This window comes from Mercenaria mercenaria, chromosome 2 (assembly GCF_021730395.1).
Source record: "Mercenaria mercenaria strain notata chromosome 2, MADL_Memer_1, whole genome shotgun sequence".
NCBI lineage: Eukaryota > Metazoa > Mollusca > Bivalvia > Venerida > Veneridae > Mercenaria > Mercenaria mercenaria.
Window position 1 is genome coordinate 58,048,908 of NC_069362.1, and position 27,697 is coordinate 58,076,604.

The 27,697-nt window shown below is 36.8% G+C and overlaps 1 protein-coding gene across 1 annotated transcript in view; it reads left to right on the forward strand.

Annotated features, from left to right (window-relative positions):
• The window catches only part of LOC123564026 (calcium-dependent protein kinase C-like), a 234,824-nt gene that overhangs the window by 56,519 nt on the left and 150,608 nt on the right, over window positions 1–27,697 (forward strand). Inside the window, exon 4 of the mRNA XM_045357280.2 lies at window positions 14,739–14,847. Coding sequence (XP_045213215.2) covers window positions 14,739–14,847 — 109 coding nt within the window. The remainder of the gene's footprint in view (window positions 1–14,738; window positions 14,848–27,697) is intronic.

The following is a 27,697-nucleotide window of genomic DNA, read 5'->3' on the forward strand; positions in this document are numbered from 1 at the left end:
TCATCTAGTGGTCTTCAACTAAGTTTGTTCAAATTATACCCCTAGGGTCAAATATGGCCCCGCCCTGGGGGTCATATGGTTTACATAGACTTATATAGGGAAAAACTTTGAAAATCTTCTTGTCCAAACCACAAAGCCTAGGGCTTTGATACTTGTAATGTAGCATCATCTAGTGGTTCTCTACCAATTTTGTTCAAATTATCCTCCTAGGGTTAAATATGGCCCCGCCCCCGGGGTCACATGGTTCATATAGACTTATATAGGGAAAAGCTTTTAAAATGTTCTTGTCAGTAACTACAACATTCAAACTTGGACCACATGTATATTTTTGAGTGGCAAGATGAACCTTGACATGAGTTGACCTTGATTTTGACCTAGTGACCTACTTTCACATTTCTGTAGCTACAGCCTTCAAATTTGGACCACATGCATAATTTTGTGCACTGGAAAAAACTTTGACCTTTATTTTGACCTACTTTCACATTTTTTAAGGTACAGGCATCAAATTTGGACCATATGCGTAGTTTCGTGTTTCAAAATGAAATTTGACATTGATTTTGACCTAATGACCTACTTCCACATTTCTGTAGCTACAGCCTTCAAATTTGGACTACATGCATAGTTTTGTGTACCGAAAAAAACTTTGACCTTGACATTGACCTAGTGACCTACTTTCACATTTTTGAAGGTACAGGCTTCAGATTTGGACCACATGCATAGTTTTGTATTCTGAAATAAAATTTGACCTTGATTTTGACCTAGTGACCTACTTTTACATTTCTCAAGCTACAGCCTTCAAATCTGGACCACTTGCATAGTTTTGTGTACTGAAATAACCTTTGACCTTTACATTGACCTAGTGACCTACTTTCACATTTTTAAGGTACAGGCTTCAAATTTGGACCACATGCATAGTTTGTATTCCGAAATAAAATTTGACCTTGACATTGACCTAGTGACCTACTTTTACATTTCTCAAGCTACAGCCTTCAAATTTGGACCACATGCATAGTTTTATGTACCGAAACAAACTTTGACCTTTACATTGACCTAGTGACCTACTTTCACATTTTTGAAGGTACAGGCTTCAAATTTGAACCACATGCATAGTTTTGTATTCCGAAGTAAAATTTGACCTGGATTTTGACCTAGTGACCTACTTTTACATTTCTCAAGCTACAGCCTTCAAATTTGGACCACTTGCGTAGTTTTGTGTACCGAAATGAACTTTGACCTTAAGATTGACCTAGTGACCTACTTTCACATTTCTGTAGCTACAGGCTTCAAATTTAGGACCACATGCATAGTTTTATGTACCGAAATAAACTTTGACCTTGACATTGACCTAGTGACCTACTTTCACATTTTTGAAGGTACAGGCTTCAAATTTGGACCACATGCATAGATTTGTGTTGTGTACGGAAATGAAATTTGACCTTGAGCTAGTCATTAAGTCTTGAAATTTGGAACACTCAAAAATGGCACATTGGTGGGCGCCAAGATCACTCTGTGATCTCTTGTTTTTTTCATGTTTAATTTTCAATCAATATTTATAATCAACATGTGAAATTTTGTTTCCTCTCCCGTTCCCCTGCACCCCCACCCCCTAAAAAAATAAATATATACATATATGTATATATACATATATATATTTCCATTCCTTTTTTTTTTTTTTTTTAAATGTTCAAACCTTCAACATGTTAAGTTGTGACTGCACAAACCTTGCCCTCAGCCATGTTCAAGATATCTTACCTGTGTTCTCTTAAGGAAACTGTCCTTTTAAGTTCAAATGTACATGTTAAACAGCAACACCTGGTGCCAAACCACTCGAAGACAATATTTCGTTCCAGTTAAACTTCAAGCTCATATTTCAATTAACTGCATTTAATTTTAAAAGCTAAGCTTATTACAGTAAGCATATCCCATTCAAAATAAATTCTTTGGTCAGGATCAAAGTATCATACATTTATTATATACTCTTTAATTAAACATTTGTTTTCTGTTAAATTGATTTTGACTAATGAAATTATTTGCTTCTTATTAACATCCTTTCACTTTTGCTGGATATATCTTTTTGCCATTCCTCACCACAAACCCTTTCGGCGGGGGATACCAATTCATCGAATTTGCTTGTTAGCATCTAGATTGGTGCCAGTACCAGGTCCTCTCTTTTAATGAATAAATCAAGTTTTTTTTTTTTTTTAACTATAAGTGTTAATTATTCAGATTGAGTTTCCATACAAATCAATGCCTTAACGTTTGTTGGTAATACTACTTATAAATAATGTCTGTTTGAAATTCGTGTTTTCAGTGTTGATCACAGGCATACACTCTTTCTTGTAGTTTTCATTATATGTAGGAGTTTATAAAAGAAACTCTTTACTTTCAAGATTGAAACTTGGGAGTATAGGCATTTTCAAAATTCTTTGATATTAAGATCAAACAATTTGTGTTTGTTTCATGAATAAATTCCAAATACAGTCAAACTTATGTTAAGCAGCCTGCCAGTGGCCAATATAATTTGGCTGTTCAAGACAGGTTGCTGCTGGAGACATGGTGAAATTAGAACAAATGTTACAGCTAGTACAATTTGCGTTAAGAGACTGCCTATATGCAAGGGAAGGGCAAAAGTGTTTTTTTTTTTTTTTTTAAAGCTATATCACTCTGAAATAAATACACTCGCTTTTCTAAACTCACTAGTCTACTTTAGTGCTATAAAAATACTGGTTCTGCCAAAGGCTGGCACTTCATAAGCAGTTTCTACTTTCTGCAAAACTTAAACTTCCATGAAAGTTCTGACCCTTTTAGAAAGGATTGAAAATGTTTTCATTTTGAGAGAACTTTATACAAATCACACAATGGCTTTTGTTCTTTTATTTCAACATTTGAATTATGCATGCTCAGAATTGCCTTTTCAAGGATATAGAAGAAATCTAAGAAGCAGTTCAGTATACATCAACAGGTATTTATTATGCTCTTTCTAGAATGTGGGAGGTTTAAAAGGTCCATCATTGTAAAAAATCATGTTTGTCTTTGATGTTCAGTCATATAGCTGTATACCTTTATACATGCTTATGAGCATAGACCAAAAACAAATTTTCTGTGATTTTGATAATGTTCGTTAACCTTTAGCCTGCTGGAGGCAAGTGATCCTGCCTTTGCGACCAGTACAGACCAAGATCAGCCTGCACGTCCATCATGGTCTGCACTGTTTGCTATTCAGTCAGTAAATATTCAGTGAACACCCCTTTTACAAACAAGTGGTACTGCCCAAATTGAAAGATGGACCAGTCCATTTTAGAAATTTAGCGGGGTAGAGGTTAAAGGTCTGTTTTGCTTGATGAGGTCAAAGGTCTAATAGGGATTATTTCATGTTCATCAAGCATATTTTAACTCCCAGGGAGGATTATCAAACAATTTGCCACAACTGTAAACTATTATAATGAAGAGACATACATAGAACAACTTTAGGCTATGTCAGTCAAGGTCAAGGTTGCAGAGGTTTGATAGGAATTACTTACTGATTTACGTCCTGGAAAGATTTTCAAACAAATTGCAACAACAGTTATCGAAACTAAGATTCTGAAGATGAGGTTAGTAAAATAAGCGGGCATTGTTACTTATCATTTACGCTGCTAAATTTCTAAAATGGACTGGTGCATCATTCAGTTTGGGCAATACCATTCATTATTCGAAGGGGTGTTCACTGAAAATGTACAGACTTGATCCCAGAGGCAGAATCACTTGCCACCAGCAGGCTAAAGGTTAAGGTAAGTTTTACTTGAAGTAAATATGAAATGAAAAGATGTGGCATTATTTCAATTCAAGGTCAAGGTTGCACCATGAAATAAACATGTAAGATAAAAGGAAAATTTTGAGCCAACAGTGTGTGTTTATTGCTTGGTGAAATTTAATTTGCATCTATTTGTACTATGACCAATTGTTATGATATTTTTGTTATGACAGTTGTCAAGCCCGCTTGCAGAAGCAAAGACATAGTTGTCCAAATTGCTGTTCAGTGTATGAGCGTGCGTCCATCCTGATTTGTTTGTCCAGACCAAACATTGACCTGCATGGAACAATCTTTTTAGCTCACATGTCACAAAGTGACAAGGTCAGCTTTTGTGATCACGCAGTGTCCGTCGTCCGTGCGTGCGTCCGTCCGTGTGTCCCTAAACTTTTGCTTGTGACCACACTAGAGGTCACATTTTTCATGGGATCTTTATGAAAGCTGGTCAGAATGTTCATCTTGATGATATGTAGGTCAGGTTCGAAACTGGGTCACATGCGGTCCAAAACTAGGTCAGTAAGGTCTAAAAATAGAAAAACCTTGTGACCTCTCTAGAGGCCATACTTTTCAATGGATCTTCATGAAAATAAGTCAGAATGTTCACCTTGATGATATCTAGGTCAAGTTCAAAACTGGGTCACGTGCCTTTAAAAACTAGGTCAGTAGGTCAAATAATAAAAAAAAAACTTGTGACCTTTATAGAGGCCATATTTTTCATGGGATCTGTATGAAAGTTGGTCTGAATGTTCATCTTGATGATATCTAAGTCAAATTTGAAACTGGGTCAACTGCGGTCAAAAACTAGGTCGGTAGATCTAAAAATAGAAAAACCTTGTGACCTCTCTTGAGGCCATACTTTTGAATGGATCTTCATGAAACTTGGTCAGAATGTTCACCTTGATGATATCTAGATAAAATTCGAAATTGGGTCACGTGCCTTCAAAAACTAGGTCAGTAGGTCAAATAATAAAAAACCTTGTGACCTCTCTAGAGGCCATATTTTTCATGGGATCTGTATGAAAGTTGGTCTGAATGTTCATCTTGATGATATCTAGGTCAAGTTCAAAACTGGGTCAACTGCGGTCAAAAACTAGGTCGGTAGGTCTAAAAATAGAAAAACATTTTGACCTCTCTAGAGGCCATATTTTTCATGGGATCTTCATGAAAATTGGTCTGATATCTAGGTAAAGTTCGAAACTGGATCATATGCGGTGAAAAACTAGGTCAGTAGGTATAAAAATAGAAAAACCTTGTTACCTCTCTAGAGGCCATAGTTTTCATGAGATCTTCATGAAAATTGGTGAGAATGTTCACCTTGGTGATATGTAGGTCAGTTTCAAAACTGGGTCACGTGCCTTCATAAACTAGGTCATTAGGTCAAATAATAGAAAAAACCTTGTGACCTCTCTAGCTGGGCAGAATGTTCATCTTGATGATATCTAGGTCAGGTTCGAAACTGGGTCACATGCGGTCCAAAACTAGGTCAGTAAGGTCTAAAAATAGAAAAACCTTGTGACCTCTCTAGAGGCCATATTTTTCAATGGATCTTCATGAAAATTGGTCAGAATTTTTTACTTGATGATATCTAGGTCTAGTTCAAAACTGGGTCACATGAGCTCAAGAACTAGGTCACTATGTCAAATAATAGAAAAAACGACGTCATACTCAGTTCAGAACTGGGTCATGTGGGGACAGATGAGCGATTCAGGACCATCATGGTCCTCTTGTTTATATTTGGCATGTATGTTAGCCTCAGTGAGACGGAGTGTCTTGTGCAAACCCTAGGTTCCTATCTCAAAAATCAAGTTTACAGCTGGAGGTCAAAGGTCATGTCAGATCTTGTCCAGCCCATAACTCTGACATGCATTGAGGAATCTTGTTTATATCTGGCATGAATGTTAACCTCCGTGAGACGGAGTGCATGCACAAACCCCAGGTTCCTATCTCAAAGATCAAGGTCACAGTTGGAGGTAAAAGGTCATGTCATTGTCCTGCCCATAACTTTGACATGCATCGAGAATCTGATTTATATTTGGCATGAATGTTTAACTCAATGAGGCAGACTCTATCTCAAAGATCAAGGTCACAGTTATGGCTCGACATTTTGCCCATGGGCATCTAGTGTACAGGGTTCGCACAGGTCTGGAAAAGTTATGGAAAACGAGATTTGTCTGGAAAAGTCAGGGAAAATTTAATTTTTGCATTTTGTCATGGAAATGTCATGGAAAATTTAGAAATCGTCATGGAAAGTAGGAAAGTGATCTGGAATAAGTCTGTATGTGCATAAAATGATTACATCTGTTTTAATTTAATATCAGAAAAATCCAGATTTAAACGCGTAATCTAACAATCAGTAATTTACGTCAATATTGGGGTTGAATCTGGTTGGGTACGAAATGACCGTTAAGTTTACTATTGCACCGTTTCCGTTTTATTAGCCCACCATCATCAGATGGTGGGCTATTAAAATCACTCTGCGTCCGTGGTCCGTCCGTCCGTCATTCCGTCCGTCCGTCCGTCCGTTAACAATTTCTCGTTATCGCATCTCCTCAGAAACTACTGGGGGGATTTTGACCAAACTTTGTCAGAATGATGTATTGGTACCCTAGTTGTGTCCCCTTGAAAATCAGACTGGTTCAACAATTTATGAGTGAGTTATGGCCCTTTGTTTATTTCTATAATTTATATAGATTTATATAGGGAAAAACTTTGAAAACCTTCTTGTCCAAAACCACAGAGCCTAGGGCTTTGATATTTGGTATGAAGCATCATCTAGTGGTCCTCTACCAAGATGATTCAAATTATTTCTCTGGGGTCAAATATGGCCCCGCCCTGGGGGTCACATGGTTTATATAGACTTATATAGGGAAAAACTTTGAATAACCTCTTGTCCAAAACCACAGGGCCTAGGGCTTTGATATTTTGTATGTGACATCATCTAGTGGTCTTCAACTAAGATTGTTCAAATTATACCCCTAGGGTCAGATATGGCCCCACCCTGGGAGTCATATGGTTTATGTAGACTTATATAGGGAAAAACTTTGAAAATCTTCTTGTCCAAACCACATCTTCTTGTCCAAACCACAAAGCCTAGGGCTTTGATACTTGTAATGTAGCATCATCTAGTGGTTTTCTACCAAGTTTGTTCAAATTATCCTCCTAGGGTTAAATATGGCCCCGCCCCGGGGGTCACATGGTTCATATAGACTTATATAGGGAAAAGCTTTTAAAATGTTCTTGTCAGTAACTACAACATTCAAACTTGGACCACATGTATATTTTTGAGTGGCAAGATGAACCTTGACATGAGTTGACCTTGATTTTGACCTAGTGACCTACTTTCACATTTCTGTAGCTACAGTCTTCAAATTTGGACCACATGCATAATTTTGTGCACTGGAAAAAACTTTGACCTTTATTTTGACCTAGTGACCTACTTCCACATTTTTGAAGGTACAGGCATCAGATTTGGACCATATGCATAGTTTTGTGTTTCAAAATGAAATTTGACATTGATTTTGACCTAGTGACCTACTTTCACATTTCTCAAGCTACAGCCTTCAAATTTGGACTACATGCATAGTTTTGTGTACCGAAAAAAACTTTGACCTTGACATTGACCTAGTGACCTACTTTCACATTTTTGAAGGTACAGGCTTCAAATTTGGACCACATGCATAGTTTTGTATTCTGAAATAAAATTTGACCTTGATTTTGACCTTGTGACCTACTTTTACATTTCTCAAGCTACAGCCTTCAAATTTGGACCACTTGCATAGTTTTGTGTACTGAAATGACCTTTGACCTTTACATTGACCTAGTGACCTACTTTCACATTTTTAAGGTACAGGCTTCAAATTTGGACCACATGCATAGTTTTGTATTCCGAAATAAAATTTGACCTTGATTTTGACCTAGTGACCTACTTTTACATTTCTCAAGCTACAGCCTTCAAATTTGGACCACATGCATAGTTTTGTGTACCGAAACAAACTTTTACCTTTACATTGACCTAGTGACCTACTTTCACATTTTTGAAGGTACAGGCTTCAAATTTGGACCACATGCATAGTTTTGTATTCCGAAGTAAAATTTGACCTTGATTTTGACCTAGTGACTTACTTTTACATTTCTCAAGCTACAGCCTTCAAATTTGGACCACTTGCATAGTTTTGTATACCGAAATGAACTTTGACCTTAAGATTGACCTAGTGACCTACTTTCACATTTCTATAGCTACAGGCTTCAAATTTAGGACCACATGCATAGTTTTGTGTACCGAAACAAACTTTGACCTTGACATTGACCTAGTGACCTACTTTCACATTTTTGAAGGTACAGGCTTCAAATTTGGACCACATGCATAGATTTGTGTTGTGTACGGAAATGAAATTTGACCTTGAGCTAGTCAGTAAGTCTTGAAATTTGGAACACTCAAAAATGGCACATTGGTGGGTGCCAAGATCACTCTGTGATCTCTTGTTTTCGTTGTACTTTTAAAAACGAAACTAAGCGTGAAATAGTTAAAAATAGTAAAATATGAGTCAGAAAAGAAGTTGCCGATACAACACTAACTGGGAAAGGAATGAACAGTACAAAGCATGGTTAAAGCCTTTCAAGTCGGATAACAGGAAAGCCTTATGCACCGTCTGTGACAAACTTATCGATCTGTCAAATATGGGTGAAACTGCAATAAAATCGCACATGAAAGGTGGAAAACACGTTGCAAGCATTGAACTCCGTGATAAAACGACAAAAACATGTGACATATTAAAATCTTTTTTCAAACCTGTGGAAACAAAACGCGAGGAAACTGTCGTGTCTGATATGTGTATTCCCCCACCCACTCAAGAACAATGTCCAAGACAAAGTGCCAGTGGGATAGACTGCTTTGTGTCTAAGGAGGATGTAACAAGGGCTGAAATATTATGGACATTTGTGACCCAAGCTAACTCTTTGAGAAGGACTGCTAAAGAAAAGCAACAGGAATTAGAGCAGTTGGACCTTAAACTTGACCATAAACTTGACTCACTAAAACAAAAAGAGTAAATAGCTGTTGGAACTTGAACTTTACTCTTGAAAAAGAAATTAAAACAACTGAAGTCTTATTTTGCAAATAGTTTGAAATAAAAGTCTTTGTATGCCAATAAAATGAGTGTATCATTGCATTTATTTCGAGTTTCGTATGTTTGGATTGCATCATGGAAAACCAGGCAATGTCATGGAAAAGTCATGGAAAAGTCATGGAATTCTTGTATCCAAGATCTGTATGAACCCTGAGTGTATCATTAGTTGCCCCACCATTTTATTACAAAGTCTTGGGGAGACATACATGCTTTTAGTTCAGAGGCAACATCTAGTTAATCTTTGCTCTCATTTGATAAATTATGAAGCTAATTCAAGAATAATTTAAGACAACTAAAATTCAGAAAATTGCATTGTATTCTGATCTCAGACAGTCTGCAGGTTTCTGGTATTCTCTTCTTTAAATAGCTTTCCTTCTCTGCCAGCCAGACAGCCTCCATTAGTACAGAATGTAGCCCCATCTTCTTCTATTATAGTAATGATATCAATACTTTTGAAATATGGCTTCTTATTTACACATGAAAGATTGGTTTCTGCTTCTGCACTTTTATCTGTACTTTCAAGTATGATGCCAGAGTCCCCAATGTTAATGAAATTAGGTGCTTAAATGTTGAGGCAGTGGCACTTTTTTTTCAATTTCAGAATCTGTGAAGTTTGATTTTGTTACAGTTGGAATGGAGGTTTAACAACATGCAGAGATTTTTTTTTATGTTTAAAATGATAAAAAAAGGATCCAAGAGTGCTGTTATCACAGACTGTTGTTAATGTAGTTTAATTTCAGAAGGTGATTGAATTTTGTTTGATTATATGAATAAAAACTTGATATTGGTCCTGTTCCACATACAGCTTGAGTTGCCATGCTTGCCATGAAATCAGGTTTTATTGAAAATATTCAGATATATAAAACTCCAGTGAAAGGAAGTATTTCTTATAGCTAGGTAATGAAATACTGTTTCCACACAAATATATTACTGGCAATCGACACATATATTACAGACATGAAAATTGAAAATTTATGAATTCAGCTACAGTCACCACAAATGATACCGTAGTAAATCATACTGATGTCACATACTTCTGGGGATGTACAGTATACTTTCGCTTATAAGACGCACTCCCTTATAAGACGCACTCAGACATGGGACTTACAATCTGGGGTTTCCTTTTCTTTTAATTTCCCTGTAGTACATGCTTTTAAGATGCTCCCCACATTTTGAACTGGAAATATGACTCCTAATAATGCGTCTTTTAAGCAAAAATATACCATACTTAAAAAAACCTCTGTAATTGATAATGCCCCATGTCATCTGCCTGGGATGCATTAGTGATAAACTGTCAGTTATATCCCAGTCACAAGACTGCTACGAGCTCGGTACGAATAGGTTTTCAGTCAAATTTTAGCAAACTGGTATGTGCGCGCGTCTGTACAGACATCGTTGACTTGTACAAGCATCATATGGATTTTTAGCTCACCTGAGCAATGCTCAGGTGAGTTTTTCTGATCGCTCGATGTCCGGCGTCCGTCGTCCGTCGTCTGTCGTCTGTCGTCCGTCGTCTGTCGTCTGTCGTCCGTCGTCTGTCAACATTTAGCTTGTGTATGCGATAGAGGCTGTATTTTTCAATTAATCTTCATGAATATTGGTCAGAATGATAATCTTGATGAAATCTAGGCCGAGTTCGAAAATGGGTCATCTCGGGTCAAAAACTAGGTCACTAGGTCAAATCAAAGAAAAACCTTGTGTATGCGATAGAGGCTGTATTTTTCATTTAATCTTCATGAATATTGGTCAGAATGATAACTTTGATGAAATCTAGGCCGAGTTCGAAAATGGGTCATCTCGGGTCAAAAACTAGGTCACTAGGTCAAATCAAAGAAAAACCTTGTGTATGCAATAGAGGCGGTTTTTTTCAATTAATCTTCATGAATATCGGTCAGAATGATAACCTTGATGAAATCTAGGCCGAATTCGAAAATGGGTCATCTCGGGTCAAAAACTAGGTCACTAGGTCAAATCAAAGAAAAACCTTGTGTATGCGATAGAGGCTGTATTTTTCAATTATTCTTCATGAATATTGGTCAGAATGATAACCTTGATGAAATCTAGGCCGAGTTCGAAAATGGGTCATCTCGGGTCAAAAACTAGGTCACTAGGTCAAATCAAAGAAAAACCTTGTGTATGCGATAGAGGCTGTATTTTTCAATTGATCTTCATGAATTTTGGTCAGAATGATTGCCTTGATGAAATCTAGGCTGAATTCGAAAATGGGTCATCTCGGGTCAAAAACTAGGTCACTAGGTCAAATCAAAGAAAAACCTTGTGTATGCGATAGAGGCGGTATTTTTCAATTGATCTTCATGAATTTTTGTCAGAATGATTACCTTGATGAAATCTAGGCCGAGTTCGAAAATGGGTCATCTGGGGTCAAAAACTAGGTCACTAGGTCATATCACGTAAAAACCTTGTGTATGCGATAGAGGCTGTATTTTTCAATTGATCTTCATGAATTTTGGTCAGAATGATTACCTTGATGAAATTTAGACCAAGTTCGAAAATGGGTCATCTGGGGTCAAAAACCAGGTCACTAGGTCAAATCAAAGAAAAACCTTGTGTATGCAATAGAGGCTGTATTTTTCAACTGATCTTCATGAAATTTAGCCAGAATGATTACCTTGATAAAATCTAGGCCGAGTTCGAAAATGGGTCATCTGGGTTCAAAAACTAGGTCACTAGGTCAAATCAAAGAAAAACCTTGTGTATGCAATAGAGGATGTATTTTTCAATTGATCTTCATGAAATTTGGTCAGAGTGATTGCCTTGATGAAATCTAGGTCGATATTGAATATGGGTTATCTGAGGTCAAAAACTAGGTCACTAGGTCAAATTAAAGAAAAATCTTGTGTATGCGATAGAGACTGTTTTTTTCAATTGATTTTTATGAAATTTGGTCAGGTTGATTGCCTTAATGAAATCTATGTCGAATTTGAATATGGGTCATCTGAGGTCAAAAACTAGGTCACTTGGTCAAATCAAAGAAAAAACTTCTGTATGTGATAGAGGCTGTATTTTTCAGTTGATCTTCATGAATTTTGGTCAGAATGATTGCCTTGATAAAATCTAAGTCGAGTTTGAACATGGGTCATCTAGGGTCAGAAACTAGGTCATATCTAAGAAAATGCTTGTTTTATTGCAAGAGACCAATTTTTTGGTCCAATCTTAATGAAAATTGGTCAGAATATTTGTTTCCATGAAATCACTAGGTCAAACGTGTTTTACACTGTTATGGAGTGTTTCTTAGGTGAGCGACCTTGGGCCATCTTGGCCCTCTTGTTTGAACTCCCCGAGGACTTGTGAAAATGTTTCACCGAGCTCTTGAGTTTTCTACCAGCTTGTAGAGATTTTTGAAGTCAGGTGCAAGCTCGCAAGAGCCCCATTCGGGAACCGCACGGCCCAGGAAGAGCTGGTACGGGCATCACACAATGTCTGTGCGGATTCTGTATGTCTCTCCTGCTTCTACTCACATCTAATCAACATCATGTAGACATGCATTTACTGTGAGGAGTTCCTTATCCTGAAATATAAGATATTAGTTTGATTTTGTGTTAATAGTCTAGCTTATACTAATAAATTTCAGAGAACAAATCATGAGTCGCTGCTTTATATTTAGCATTGCTGCAGTTTGATTCATGTTTAGACCAAGGAATTTTTTGGTCAGGCAGTATTAATGTGTCTTAATGAGGCTGGATGAAATCGATGACAAAAAACTTCAAGCTTGTCCTCTAGGAAATGTCCATAATTCAAAATTCCTGACGAAACTTGCATGGGAATTCACTGCTGGAAAATTAGTGAATGTTTTTTAATTCCTTTTCCTTGAATATAATGTAATTTACATGTATCTCATCTCAGCATTTCCAAGAAGATTATAGCATCATTTTGTTTTTCTTGAGAAAGAAAAAAAAACTTAAATTTAAACAGAGGTCTGGAAATTCAGTTTATTTTGTAGGTAGTGAATTAAACTGAGTTCATGATATTGTAATTTAATTTTGATGTTTGATATATTGTGAAGATAGGAATGAAAATGGGGATTGACTGGTTACAATACTTTCCCTTGATATTCTTGAAGTTTCAAAATTAAGAGTTTCTTTCTTTTCTTCTCCCTTGCCTATTAATGACTGTTATACATAGACTTTACACCCCAAAGGGGTTGATTTTCTTGAAACTGAAAATTGTTGCCATAGTTACCAGAAACTACTCAACAACTGACAATAACTGTCTTAATATGTTTTTTGCCTGTAAGGTGACAGCGTAATGTAACTACATTATGAACACATGAGGGAATGCTGCTAAAACCGTAACTACGAAGATTTTAGATCTCTGATTTGCCTTATATAGCATCACCACATTAATGTCTCGCATCTGCTACAGTCTGAAAATATTCCCTGATTGCTCTGCAATAGAGATTTATGGAAAAAAAAGATATAAATGGAAATAAAATATGATGGAAGAGGATAATGTTTGCACGGTATACATTACATCAACAATTTCACTTGTAGAAAGTATTTCTCACAGTGCAAGAAAATAATAGTACACCGTAACTTTATTTGATAAAAATATTGTGGTTTATACCCCGCTGTTCAACTTGTCTGGTATATAGTATTAACCATAATTTCCTGGAATAAACAGGATACAGGAAGCCAAATGTATTGTTGTGTGGGCCATTGAATTCTGTATTATGAGAGACAGTTTGACCAGTAACTACAAAATAGTCCAATCAAACGTCATAATCGGTCATTATCGGTCTGGTGGGATCCACTGATAAATAGCGCTTCTAGACATACAATTTAAGACTTAAATACCACTTTGTGAAGAAAACAGTAATATGTGGAGACTTCTTCCTTCAGTATGAATTCCCAAACTGCTGAAAAAAATTTTTTTATTGTTTGATGTAGAATTCAGGATGAATGCTCATATGCTTAACAACTAGCACCATATTTTGGAAACAGATTCAGACAACATCAAATCATAGAAAGAAAGAGTTGTTTTACATGAGAATTGAAAAGCGTATAAAAAAATGTATTAATCCATGAATGATGGTCAGTTTGCTGATAATATGGATTGAATTCAAGAAAAGGACTGCGTAAAGATGCTAAACCTTTGAAGAGTTGATTCGGCCTTTAAAAGCTCACTGTTTTCAAAGAATTGTTACATATCTTTTATATTTGATGCATTTGCAGCAATGTCCCAGTGATGAAATTTCACATGACTAGCAATTGTTTAGTTTTATTTGTTTACAAATGGCTTCCTGTTTTAAAGGGGGACAACTTTTTAAGAATATTTATGTATCCAGTCATGTGGGACAGTACAGTAAAGTCATAGGTGATGTTGCTCATTTTCCAAAATTTCTGTGATATGGTGATATACAGCTAAATCTTATTCAAAATGTAAATGACATTTTTGTGAAACAAACATGATTTTGCCAGTTGGGTAAAATAAATTGAGGTGTGGATGCAGAAATGTCTTAAGTGCTTCTTTGTTTAAATGCATTTAAACCTTTTTTGTATTCACTCTTCATATTATGAATTAATTATGTTTAGTCACATGAGCAAGAATGGGAAGATATAAGTTACTCAGAAGAAGTTAGTATGCATGGAAGGAATCCAAGTGCATTGTTTAAGTTTACTGACCAGTGTTTAAACATGAACTACTGTTGGAAGAAACAACATTAATTCCTACAAAAAGAAACAATAGTGTGAGTAAATTATAACCAATTTATGAACTTGTAAAATCTGTTGTCCATCCTTCAACCATTTTTCAATTCCATTTTAGTCTGTATGTTAAATTAGAAGTGTATTTTATAATTTCAGGCTACCAATTTACACAAGTTTAAAGTGCACACTTACGGGAGCCCAACATTCTGCGACCAGTGTGGTTCATTATTGTATGGGCTCATCCATCAAGGCCTCAAGTGTGAGGGTATGTACAAGCATTTTATACAAGACTGTTTGTCTTACGTTTGTTCAAATGGTACTGCTTTTAGGGGCCACTAGGGTGAAAAATATAAAACTTCTTCTTCATGTTGCTGTAGGTCAGTTTAAAGGGATTGAGCCCAGACACTACCAGATCCTAAATTAAGGTTTATCACAAATGGACCTGAATGTGAACTTTCAAGGCTGATGCTGCTGCAAGAAAACTCAGCCTTAGAAGAAGAAAAATCTAGGGGAATTTAATAAGCTTAGAAGATAAAATACAAAAATCTGCAGGTACTCTGGTTTAGCCATTACATCATACTCAAAGATTATCAGAATGTGCATTTGTGTTGAAGGATATGTATCTTCTATTCTTGCTGATCAGAATCAGTATGAATGGTATTGTACTTGAATTATGTTGCAATTCCTTCATTCAAAAGTATCTAAATCTTCATGAATTTTGCAATGTCACGGTAGGCTTGTGTTCAGAGCAACAATTGTAAATATACGAGGTTTAAATTTGAAAAAAGCTCTCTGGAATTCTAAGAAGGATGGTAATAAGGGTAAAAAGTAGCAAACAGTGTGTTTTAAATTTGCATTTCGTAGGAGAAAATGTTTTTTCTTTACACCAACCTCTTACTCTTGTTTTTGTGATGAAATTACCAGTGTGTTTCAACATGTATTTTAAGTTTATAGGTACAATTTATTTATTACCCAGCCTGTTCAAAGTTGAAAACTAGATAATGAGATTGATTAGCAGTTTGGCAGGTGGGTTGGAGGATGGATGGGTGGCATCAACCAAACTAAACGTTCAGGATGAGCTGTTTGTATAGGTGGATGGTCCATCGCCCATCATCAGTTGTCCATTTTCCATTGTCATTTGTCCACAATTTACATAAACATCTCTGAAACTACTTGTTAGAATTACACCAAACCTGGTCTATAGCATCTTGGCAGGGTCCTCTCAAATTTATTCAAATGGTTCGACTTGACCACTTAAGGGGTCGCTGTGGCTAAAAAAAGAAATGCTTTTAAACAATTTCTTCTCATGAACTGCTTGATGGATCTTCATCAGACTTGGTGTGTAGCATCATTATAAGGTCCTCTCCCAATTTTATTCAAGTAGGGCACTTAGCCCCTTGTAGGGGCCTCTAGAGCTAAAGGTAGAAGTACCTTAAAAACACTTCTTCTTATGAACTGCTTGATAGATTTTCATGAAACTTGATCTATAGCATTATTTTAAGGCCCTCACCCCGTTCTGCATAAATGGAGTTTCTTGGTACCTTTTAATGTCTGCAAGAACTAAAAATAGAAATATGTTTAAATATTGTTACATCTTCAAGCTTGGTCTGTAGTATCATTGTCAGGTCCTCTCTCGTAGTTTTGTTAAAATGGGGACACTTGGGGCCATTTATTCAGTCTTGGTTACCAGCATTTCTGCGGGCTTCTGCAGACATAAATACACAAATAAGCGTGTATTTTCTCTGTATTCGTACCTACTTTGTTGAAATAAAAAATCTGATAAAAATTTTTGGGGCTTAAAATCCAATTTGGGCAACATACGACAAGCTTAAGTAATATGATATTGCTAAAGAAAATTGTATATAGGGGACATCTTTTAAATCTGGAACATGTTTCATAACTGATTTGGTGAAATCAGATCCAGCAGAATAATTTAAAGCATATGAGGGGATATTAATTCAGTAGACTGTGGAATCAAGATCCCTGAACTCTAAGTACTGAAGAGTAAAAGTAATATGTATTGATGTTGTTAATGGAAATATAATTATAATGGCTGCTGGAATTACCAGATATAACATGATTGCTGTTAAGCAATTTGTTTTTAGCTCACCTGTCACAAAGTGACAAGGTGAGCTTTTGTGATCGCGCGGTGTCCGTCGTCCGTCCGTGCGTCCGTGCGTCCGTAAACTTTTGCTTGTGACCACTCTAGAGGTCACATTTTTCATGGGATCTTTATGAAAGTTGGTCAGAATGTTCATCTTGATGATATCTAGGTCAAGTTCGAAACTGGGTCACGTGCCGTCAAAAACTAGGTCAGTAGGTCTAAAAATAGAAAAACCTTGTGACCTCTCTAGAGGCCATATATTTCATAAGATCTTCATGAAAATTGGTCAGAATGTTCACCTTGATGATATCTAGGTCAAGTTCGAAACTGGGTCACGTGGGTTCAAAAACTAGGTCAGTAGGTCTAAAAATAGAAAAACCTTGTGACCTCTCTAGAGGCCATATTTTTCATGAGATCTTCATGAATATTGGTCAGAGTGTTTACCTTGATGATATCTAGGTCAAGTTCGAAACTGGGTCACGTAGGGTCAAAAACTAGGTCATTAGGTCTAAAAATAGAAAAACCTTGTGACCTCTCTAGAGGCCATATTTCTCAATGGATCTTCATGAAAATTGGTCAGAATGTTCACCTTGATGATATCTAGGTCATATTCGAAACTGGGTCACGTGGGGTTAAAAACTAGGTCAGTAGATCTAAAAATAGAAAAACCTTGTGACCTCTCTAGAGGCCGTATTTTTTATGAGATCTTCATGAATATTGGTCAGAATGTTCACCCTGATGATATCTAGGTCAAGTTCGAAACTGGGTCATGTGGGGTCAAAAACTAGGTCAGTAGATCTAAAAATAGAAAAACCTTGTGACCTCTCTAGAGGCCATATTTCTCAATGGATCTTCATGAAAATTGGTCAGAATGTTCACCTTGATGATATCTAGATCAAGTTCGAAACTGGGTCACGTGCGGTCAAAAACTAGGTCAGTAGGTCTAAAAATAGGAAAACCTTGTGACCTCTCTAGAGGCGATATTTTTCAATGGATCTTCATGAAAATTGGTCAGAGTGTTTATCTTGAAGATATCTAGGTCAAGTTCGAAACTGGGTCACGTGGGGTTAAAAACTAGGTCAGTAGATCTAAAAATAGAAAAACCTTGTGACCTCTCTAGAGGCCATATTTTTCATGAGATCTTCATGATTATTGGTCAGAATGTTCACCTTGATGATATCTAAGTCAAGTTCGAAACTGGGTCACGTGAGGTTAAAAACTAGGTCAGTAGGTCTAAAAATAGAAAAAACCTTGTGACCTCTCTAGAGGCCATATCTCTCAACGGATCTTCATGAAAATTGGTGAGAATGTTCAGCTTGATGATATCTAGGTCAGGTTTTTAACTGGGTCATGTGCGGTCAAAAACTAGGTCAGTAGGTCGAAAAATAGAAAAACCTTGTGACCTCTCTAGAGGCCATATTTTTCACGAGATCTTCATGAAAATTGGTGAGAATGTTCACCTTGATGATATCTAGGTCAAGTTTAAAAGTGGGTCACGTGCCTTCAAAAACTAGGCCATTAGGTCAAATAATAGAAAAACCTTGTGACCTCTCTAGAGGCCATATTTTTCAATGGATCTTCATGAAAATTGGTCAGAATTTTTTATCTTGATGATATCTAGGTCACATTTGCTCAAAAACTAGGTCACTATGTTAAATAATAGAAATAATGACGTCATACTCAGTTCAACACTGGGTCATGTGGGGATAGGTGAGCGATTCAGGACCATCATGGTCCTCTTGTTTATTTTGTTGAGCAATTTGGTCAAATGGGCATCTGTAGATAGCTTGTAAATACATGCTATGCATATATACAGGGTAGAATTTTAAACATTGCAAACATATAACTGGTCTGTCACCTCGGCATTAAAAGTGGTTAACTGCATTGGCATAAAGAAGCGGTCAACTACATTGACATAAAGGAGTGCTTAACTGCTTTGGCATAAAGAAGTGGTTTACTGCATTGACATAAAGGAGTGCTAAACTGCACTGGCATAAAGAAGCAGTTTACTTCATTGACATAAAGGAGTGCTTAACTGCATTGGCATAAAGAAGCAGTTTACTGCATTGACATAAAGGAGTGCTTAACTGCATTGGCATAAAGAAGCAGTTTACTACATTGACATAAAGGAGTGCTTAACTGCATTGACATAAAGAAGAGCTTAACTGCATTGACATAAAGGAGTGCTTAACTGCATTGACATAAAGGAGTGGTTAACTGCATTGACATAAAGAAGCAGTTTACTACATTGACATAAAGGAGTGCTTAACTGCATTGGCATAAAGAAGCAGTTTACTGCATTGACATAAAGGAGTGCTAAACTGCACTGGCATAAAGAAGCAGTTTACTACATTGACATAAAGGAGTGCTTAACTGCATTGGCATAAAGAAGCAGTTTACTGCATTGACATAAAGGAGTGCTAAACTGCACTGGCATAAAGAAGCAGTTTACTGCATTGACATAAAGGAGTGCTTAACTGCATTGACATAAAGAAGCAGTTTACTGCATTGACATTAAGGAGTGCTTAACTGCATTGGCATAAAGAAGCAGTTTACTACATTGACATAAAGAAGCAGTTAACTGCATTGACATAAAGAAGTGGTTTACTTTTTTGACATAAAGCAGGGATATAAATTAACACTCGCCCAGTGCGACCAGATTTAAGGCTGGTTTAGTCAATTTTCCAAGATAGTCACCCAACCGGCTAATGGCTTTGGATTCTCCTAATGTCAATATTCTGGGTTTTCTGAGACTGTCTTATTAAAATGCACAACGTCACTTAAATCGACCAGTTAAAACTAGCGATATATACTACGACCAATCGGCATACGCAGATTATTTACTTCGTCACTAACAATGGCTGCGCCCATAGAAATACAGCACTAGAAAGTAGGTGTATTGAAGGCTGTTAAAGAGCTTAGAACGGCCGGTCGCGGCAACAAAAGGAAATATTTTCAGGATTATGAAAAGTCCTAAAGGCCAAAGAGGACTTTTAATGAAAAATGGGCTGTTAACAGACCGTGGCTGCTTAGAAAACCGACCGCAGCATGGTTTGTACTTTTTGTACAAGTAATAATTTCGTGACAGGTTGCGAGTCCTGTAACTCATCAGTGTAACAAAATACTAGAATTCAGACGTCCTTAAGCGCGCAGCCTCTATTAAAAATGCCCATAAACAACCCAAATCCTTTAGTACTGCAAAAATCAGTCAAACTTTAAATTAAATGCGTCCATGTTTGAGAGGCTGTGTCCTATGTTTAGAACATGTCATGCACTGGTTGGTTACAACTTTCCTCGTTCAGTGTGAGTTTGATGAGTGTTCTGTATATAAGAAATTGATGGCAGGAAGGAAATTATAAGACTTATTATTAAGTATGTAGATCTTAACCACTGTTAGTATATTTTTCCGCTAATAATAGCTGGGCCCCTAACTTTTAGGCTGGGCCCCTAGAATTTGCCTGTAAGTAGCCCAGATGGCTAATAGGGTCTGAGCGTTAATTTATATCCCTGTAAAGGAGTGCTTAACTGCTTTGGCATAAAGAAGCAGTTTACTGCATTGACATAAAGAGGCAGTTAACTGCATTGACATAAAGGAGTGCTTAACTGCATTTGCATAAAGAAGTGTTTTACTGCATTGACATAAAGGAGTGCTTAACTGCTTTGGCATAAAGAAGCAGTCAACTACATTGACATAAAGGAGTGCTTGACTGCATTGGCATAAAGAAGTGGTTTATTGCATTGACATAAAGGAGTGCTCAACTGCTTTGGCATAAAGAAGCAGTTCACTGTATTGACATACAGGAGTGCTTAACTGCATTGACATAAAGAAACAGTCAACTACATTGACATAAAGGAGTTCTTAACTGCATTGACATAAAGAAGCGGTCAGCTACATTGACATAAAGGAGTGCTTAACTGCATTTGCATAAAGAAGTGGTTTTTAAATTACTACATTGACATAAAGGAGTGCTTGACTGCATTCACATAAAGAAGCAGTTAACTGCATTGACATAAAGGAGTGCTTGACTGCATTGGCATAAAGAAGTGGTTTACTGCATTTGCATAAAGAAGTGGTTTTTAAATTACTACATTGACATAAAGGAGTGCTTGACTGCATTCACATAAAGAAGCAGTTAACTACATTGACATAAAGGAGTGCTTGACTGCATTGGCATAAAGAAGCAGTTTACTGCATTGACATAAAGGAGTGCTTAATTGCTTTGGCTTATATAAAGAAGCAGTTTACTGCATTGACATAAAGAAGCAGTTAACTACATTGACATAAAGGAGTGCTTAACTGCTTTGTCATAAAGAAGCAGTTTACTGCATTGACATAAAGAAGCAGTTAACTACATTGGCATAAAATAGCTGTTCAAAAAGGTGTACACAAGATGTTATTTACAAAGTTTTATGCATTTTGTAACCTAGAAAAGCTCATCTGTTTCAGTGTCTGTCAAATAATACATTACCTGAAAACACACCAGATCTGCATTCAATTACATATAATGCTTTGTTTATATTGCTTTTGCTAAATTTTCTAATGAAACCAGTCGGAATTTATCACACCCAAATTGTTTTTATCTTGCAAAAGAAATATAAACTCCAGAAGTATTTAGCAGAGAGTTTCTTTTTTAATTTCATTTCCACATCCTGAATTCATTTTGATGGAGCATGACTCACAGTTAGGTCTAGAGAGAGTGAGAGCTCTGACATTAGCATGATGATAAAGAATCATCATCAGTGTCACTATAAAGTCAGAGATTTGAAAATCTTCTCTACAATAAGTTAATTATTGTTTAGAAAATTTGTAAGGCTGATAGAGTCAAGCAGAGAGCAAGAAATGTACATGCGTTTAGTTTTTCGGTTTTGGAATGCCAATCCAATCTAATGACTGAAGATAATGTTCTAATCCAGTAATTTCTTCTCCATCTTTCATGCAGTGCAGTTGTCACTAGGGTATTTAAATCAGAAGAAATCCAGGAACTTCCCATTTACCTCCAACAGAGTGTGTAAAATTTGACATCCAGTAACTTGACATCCAGTAACTTGACCAAACTTTGGTTGGGCAAGGTGTTCTTGCAATGCTATTTACCCTGCTAAATTTCTATAATGAACTTGTCCATCTTTTCAATTCGGACAGTACCATTAACAGTTAAAAGGGATGCTTATCAAAAATATATTGACTGAATGGCAAACAGATCTTGATCTGTGTAGGCCAAGAACCATAACTCAGATATGCATTTTGTCAGAATTATGGCCTTTTTTGTACTTAGAAAATTTGAGTTTCTTGGATGAAATTTTTGTTCAGGTCCACCTTTTCTCAAAAACTATAGGAGCAACAGCTTTGAAACTTTGCACACTAAGTATTGTTGATCATCTTTAGTTTACTATTTAGGCCAAGAACTATAACTATAACCTACATTTTGTCAGAATTATGGCCCTTTTTGTACTTAGAAATTCTGAACTCTTTTCTTTCATACTGTCTAGCACTTGCTGACAAGCGATGGCACCCATAGGTGGTGTCTAGTCAAAAGTAATTTGCTGTGATGAGCATTATATTATGACAATTTGTCACTCCTGTTAACTTTGACAAAGCATTATCAAAAAGGGTTGCAAAATGAATATTTCTTTGTGAAATATTTTTGTCAAATTTTGTCAGTGTAGGAAGGTTCAAATTTGTTTATTTATGAAGTGAAAGTTAAAAGACTGATAAAGATTATATGATTGTGTGTAATATTTGTGTCTTCAACATTTTAGTGTCTAATTAATAAACTCTAGACCAGTAAGTCTGCCTTTGGAACTTTCCCTAAAAATTGTCAATTAATATTTCGTTACAGGAAGGATCAATAGGAAATAACACATTGGTAGACATTGTTTCCTGAGATTTCTATCAGATATAATTCTTTTTTGACAGAAAAATAGTGTTACTAAAATTCTTGGCAGTTCCTCATGTCTGTAGAGATAGAATTTGAATATAAACTGGCATATCTGTATGCCAGAATTGGCAATATTCTTTAGCTCAGAGACAATTTATAAAATGTTTTAAATTTTGGCTTACTTAACAAAGCATTGTTCTACAATGTTATTTACTACTACTATAAAGATGGTATTTACAAGAGTTTGTAGCAAATATTGCCTTTTAAATTACTTGTCTTTTTCTAAGAAAGGCAACTTTGGGCCATATCTACTAATGATGTGGAGCAATAGGACAGGAGAATGAAGCTCATTTTTGCCAAAAATGATGTAGTATAGATTTTCTTATTATGTCTCCCCCAGGAGACATATTGTTTTTGCCCTGTCCGTCCGTCCTTCCATCCGTCCGTCCTTCCGTCCGTCCGTACGTCACACTTCATTTCCGAGCAATAACTGGAGAACCATTTGACCTAGAACCTTCAAACTTCATAGGGTTGTAGGGCTGCTGGAGTAGACGATCCCTATTGTTTTTGGGGTCACTCCGTCAAAGGTCAAGGTCACAGGGGCCTGAATATTGAAAACCATTTCCGATCAGTAACTAGAGAAGCACTTGACCCAGAATGTTGAAACTTAATAAGATGATTGATCATTAAGAGTAGATGACCCCTATTGATTTTGGGGTCACTCCGTCAAAGGTCAAGGTCACAGGGGCCTGAACATTGAAAACCATTTCCGATCAATAACTAGAGAACCACTTGAACCAGAATGTTGAAACTTCATAGCATGATTGGTCATGAAGAGTAGATGACCCCTATTGATTTTGGGGTCACTCCGTCAAAGGTCAAGGTCACAGGGGCCTGAACATTGAAAACCATTTCCGATCAATAACTAGAGAACCACTTGACCCAGAATGTTGAAACTTCATAGGATGATTGGTCATGAAGAGTAGATGACCCCTATTGATTTTGGGGTCACTCCGTCAAAGGTCAAGGTCACAGGGGCCCGAACATTGAAAACCATTTCCGATCAGTAACTAGAGAACCACTTGACCCAGAATGTTGAAACTTCATAGGATGATTGTACATGCAAAGTAGATGACCCCTATCGATTTTGGGGTCACTGCATTAAAGGTCAAGGTCACAGGGGCCCGGACATTGAAAACCATTTCTGATCAGTAACTTGAGAACCACTTGACCCAGAATGTTGAAACTTAATAGGATGATTGGTCATGAAGAGTAGATGACCCCTAACGATTTTGGGTTCACTCTGTGAAAGGTCAAGGTCACAGGGGCCTGAACATTGAAGACCATTTCCGGTCAGTAACTTGAGAACCACTTGACCCAGAATGATGAAACTTCATAGGATGATTGGTCATGCAGAGTAGATGACCCCTAACGATTTTAGGGTCACTCTGTGAAAGGTCAAGGTCAAAGGGGCCTGAACATGGAAAACCATTTTCGGTCAGTAACTTGAGAACCACTTGACCCAGAATGATGAAACTTCATAGGATGATTGGTCATGCAGAGTAGATGACCCCTAACGATTTTAGGATCACTCTGTTAAAGGTCAAGGCCACAGGGGCCTGAACATGGAAAACCATTTCCAATCAATAACTTGAGAACCTCTCGACCCAGAATGTTGAAACTTCATAGGATGATTGTTCATGCAGAGTAAATGACCCCTATTGTTTTTGGGGTCACTCGGTTAAAGGTCAAGGTCACAGGGGCCTGAACATTGATAACCAGTTCCGATGAATAACTTGAGAACCACTTGACCCAGAATGTTGAAACTTCATAGGATGATTGAACATGCAGAGTAGATGACCCCTATTGATTTTGGGGTCAGTCTATTAAAGGTCAAAGTCACAGTGGCCTGTTCATGTAAAATCTTTTTTTTGAAATAACTTCAGAACCACTTGACCTACAATGTTGAAACTTAATAGGATGATTGGACATGCAGAGTAGATGACCCCTATTTATTTTGAGGTCACTTGATCAAAGGTCAAGGTCACAGGAGCCTGAACAGTGACTTGAGAACCACTAGGCCAAGAGTGTTGAAATTTAGCGGGATGACTGGACATGCCAAGTAGATGATCCCTATTGCAGCCAACCATCCGTGTCTCTTTGACTTTCGCTCCTGACCCCTATTGACTTCTTGCCTATAGGACTTTGCATTGGGGGAGACATGCGCTTTTTTGCAAAAGCATTTTCTAGTTTAATTTGTTTTTGGTTGGTCCTGCTCTAGATCTTTGTAAATGTTCTCCAAAAAATATATCTTAAGCTCGAATAATCGAAGGGTCTGCTTAACACCTTGGTTGAAGTTTTGCTTGCAAGTATGTCATAGCTATCAGCTGAAGGCATATAGTTTTAAAACTTATGTTTTCTTTTTCTAGGTCAATCACCAACCTCATTGGGCCAACCCCATAGCTATCTCCAAAATAAATGCAGAAACTGGATTGAATCTCTATAGATATTTTAACATTTAGCTAATATTCGAATAGTGGGGCATTTCTTGTTTGTTTATAAAGACAGGGTTAGTAAAAGATACGCATAATAATGTACAGTAGAATTCCGCTATTAAGACCACCTATGGTTCTTTGTAAAACTGGTCTTATTAGCGGTCTGGTCTGATTAGTGGACAAGGCTATACGGGGAAGGTCTGGCAGATAATAACACATTGGAATACAATCAATACGCAATAATGGCAAACACAGTGTTCAATTTATATGTAGCTTTATTTTCTTTAATTTCTATATATACTACTATTACGGATCAAAATTAAGGACGCACTTAACTGATAATGATTTGAATTTTGTTCAAATAAAGACAATTACAACACTATCAAACCTTTTCAAACTTCATTCTTCGCTGAAATCCAAAAACGTATTTACATTAATAATAACAAACAAACACCGTTTAGATCTAATTAAATCCGTTTTAATCCAGTCAATTCGATCAGAAGGCATTCCTCTAATTACAAACAATTTAATTATTTCAACAATTTTATATGTTAAAATAGCGATGTAAAACACCAAACATCTTTAAATTACAATTTCAGACAATCAAACAGTTTGATACGTTGCTTTGATAACGTTTTAAGACTTGTTAGCAATTAACGGATAAATACACAATGTACATGCTTAACGTGTTAACACAATGTCGCACCTGTTAATTCCCGCGGCGATTCGCGGTAACATACAGAAAAAATTGAGTGGTCGTAATTGCGGTGATTAATTAAGTGTGAAAAAATCAAACAGTTCTGAAATTGGTGGTCGCATTAGTGGATTAGCGGTCTGGTCGCATTTTCGGACAAACGACCATTGGTTCTAAGAAGGAAATATTTCGTTCTTTGCAAAATCGGTCGTATTAGCGGTGCGGTCGTAATTTCGGCGTGGTCGTAAATAGGAATTTTACTGTATATGATTATGTCTAGGAAACATTTAGTATACAGTAAGCTAAGCTACTGGCAGTCTTACTTCCAGACCTATTAATATCTCTGTTATGAAATGCCATTTTTTCAAAAATCATGTAATTGGCACCAAATCAGTGAAAAGAATAAATGGTAATTATAATATATAATATATATAATTATATATAGCTCTTCATATGCTGCAGAGGTATGTTTAACTGTTCCTTACCTGAGTACAAACTAAATCTTTGTTTCCTGAAAGTAAACCTCTATATCTAAGTTGTGACACACCTCTTTGGGAGGTATCGTGTCCCTGCTCTGATTTTCTCATAGTGACAGGGTGAGCTTTTGTGATTGCCCTTTGTCCGTCGTCTGTCTGTCTGTCGTCCGTCCGTTCGTTCACAATTTCTTGTGAACATGATAGAGACCACATTTTGCAACCGATTTTAATCAAACTTGCACACAACTTGTATTGAGACCACATTTTGCAAACGATTTTAATCAAACTTGCACACAACTTGTATTGGCATAATATCTCGGTTCTTTTTGAAAACTGGCCAGATCCCTTCATAGGTTCCAGAGTTATGGCCCCTTGAAGGGCCAAACTTTGCTATTTTTGGCTTGTGAACAAGATAGAGACCACATTTTGCAATTGATTTTAATAGAACTTGCACACAACTTGTATTGGCATAATATCTCGTTTCGTTTCGAAAACTGGCCAGATCCCATCATGGGTTCCAGAGTTATGGCCCCTTAAAGGGCCAACATTTGCTATTTTGGCTTTTGCAGCCATATAGAGACTTCATTTACGGTTGTATTTGATACAGACTTGCAAGATATTTTTAACAACAATAGATCTTGGATCCCATGATGAATCCGTCAGATCCAGTTACAGGTTCTGGAGTTACGGCCTCTAGTTGACCCCGGAAAGAGCCAAAATTTGTTAACTTTTACCTTGTGAACACCATAGAAGTGACATTTAACATTCCATTTTAACCACACTTACACACAGCTTAAGTCACAATAAGATCTCGGTTCTTTTCGAAATCCGGCTAGATTCCTTCATGGGTTTCAGGAGCAAAATTTTCTTTTTTGGCCCTTTCAGCCATATAGAGGTTTCATTTATGCTTTGATTTGATACAAACTTGCATAGAATGTTTATCTTGATGATCTCTAGGCTGTATTCGCAACTGGGTCATATGGGGTCAAAAACAAGGTCACCAGGTCAAATCAAAGGAAAAGCTTGTAGACACCCTAGAGGCCATATTTATGACCCTATCTTCATGAAACTTGGTAAGAATGTTTATCTTGATGATTCCTAGTCCAGGTTTGAAACTGGGTCATGTGGGATCAAAAACTAGGTCATCACTCAAATGAAAAGAAAAGCTTGTAAACACTCTTGATGCTACATTTAAGACCCTATCTTCATGAAACTTGGTGAGAATGTTTATCTTGATGATTCCTAGGCCATGTTTGAAGCTAGGTCATGTTTGGTCAAAAACTAGATCACCTGCTGAAATCAGAGTAAAAGCTTGTTATCACTCTAGAGGCCATGTTTGACTCTTTCTTCAAGAAACTTGATCAGAATGTTTATCTTGCTGATTCCAAGGCCAAGTTAAACAGGTGAGCGATATAGGGTCATCATGACCCTCTTGTTAATTTTAATGAGCACTATATGATTTTCAGTTAT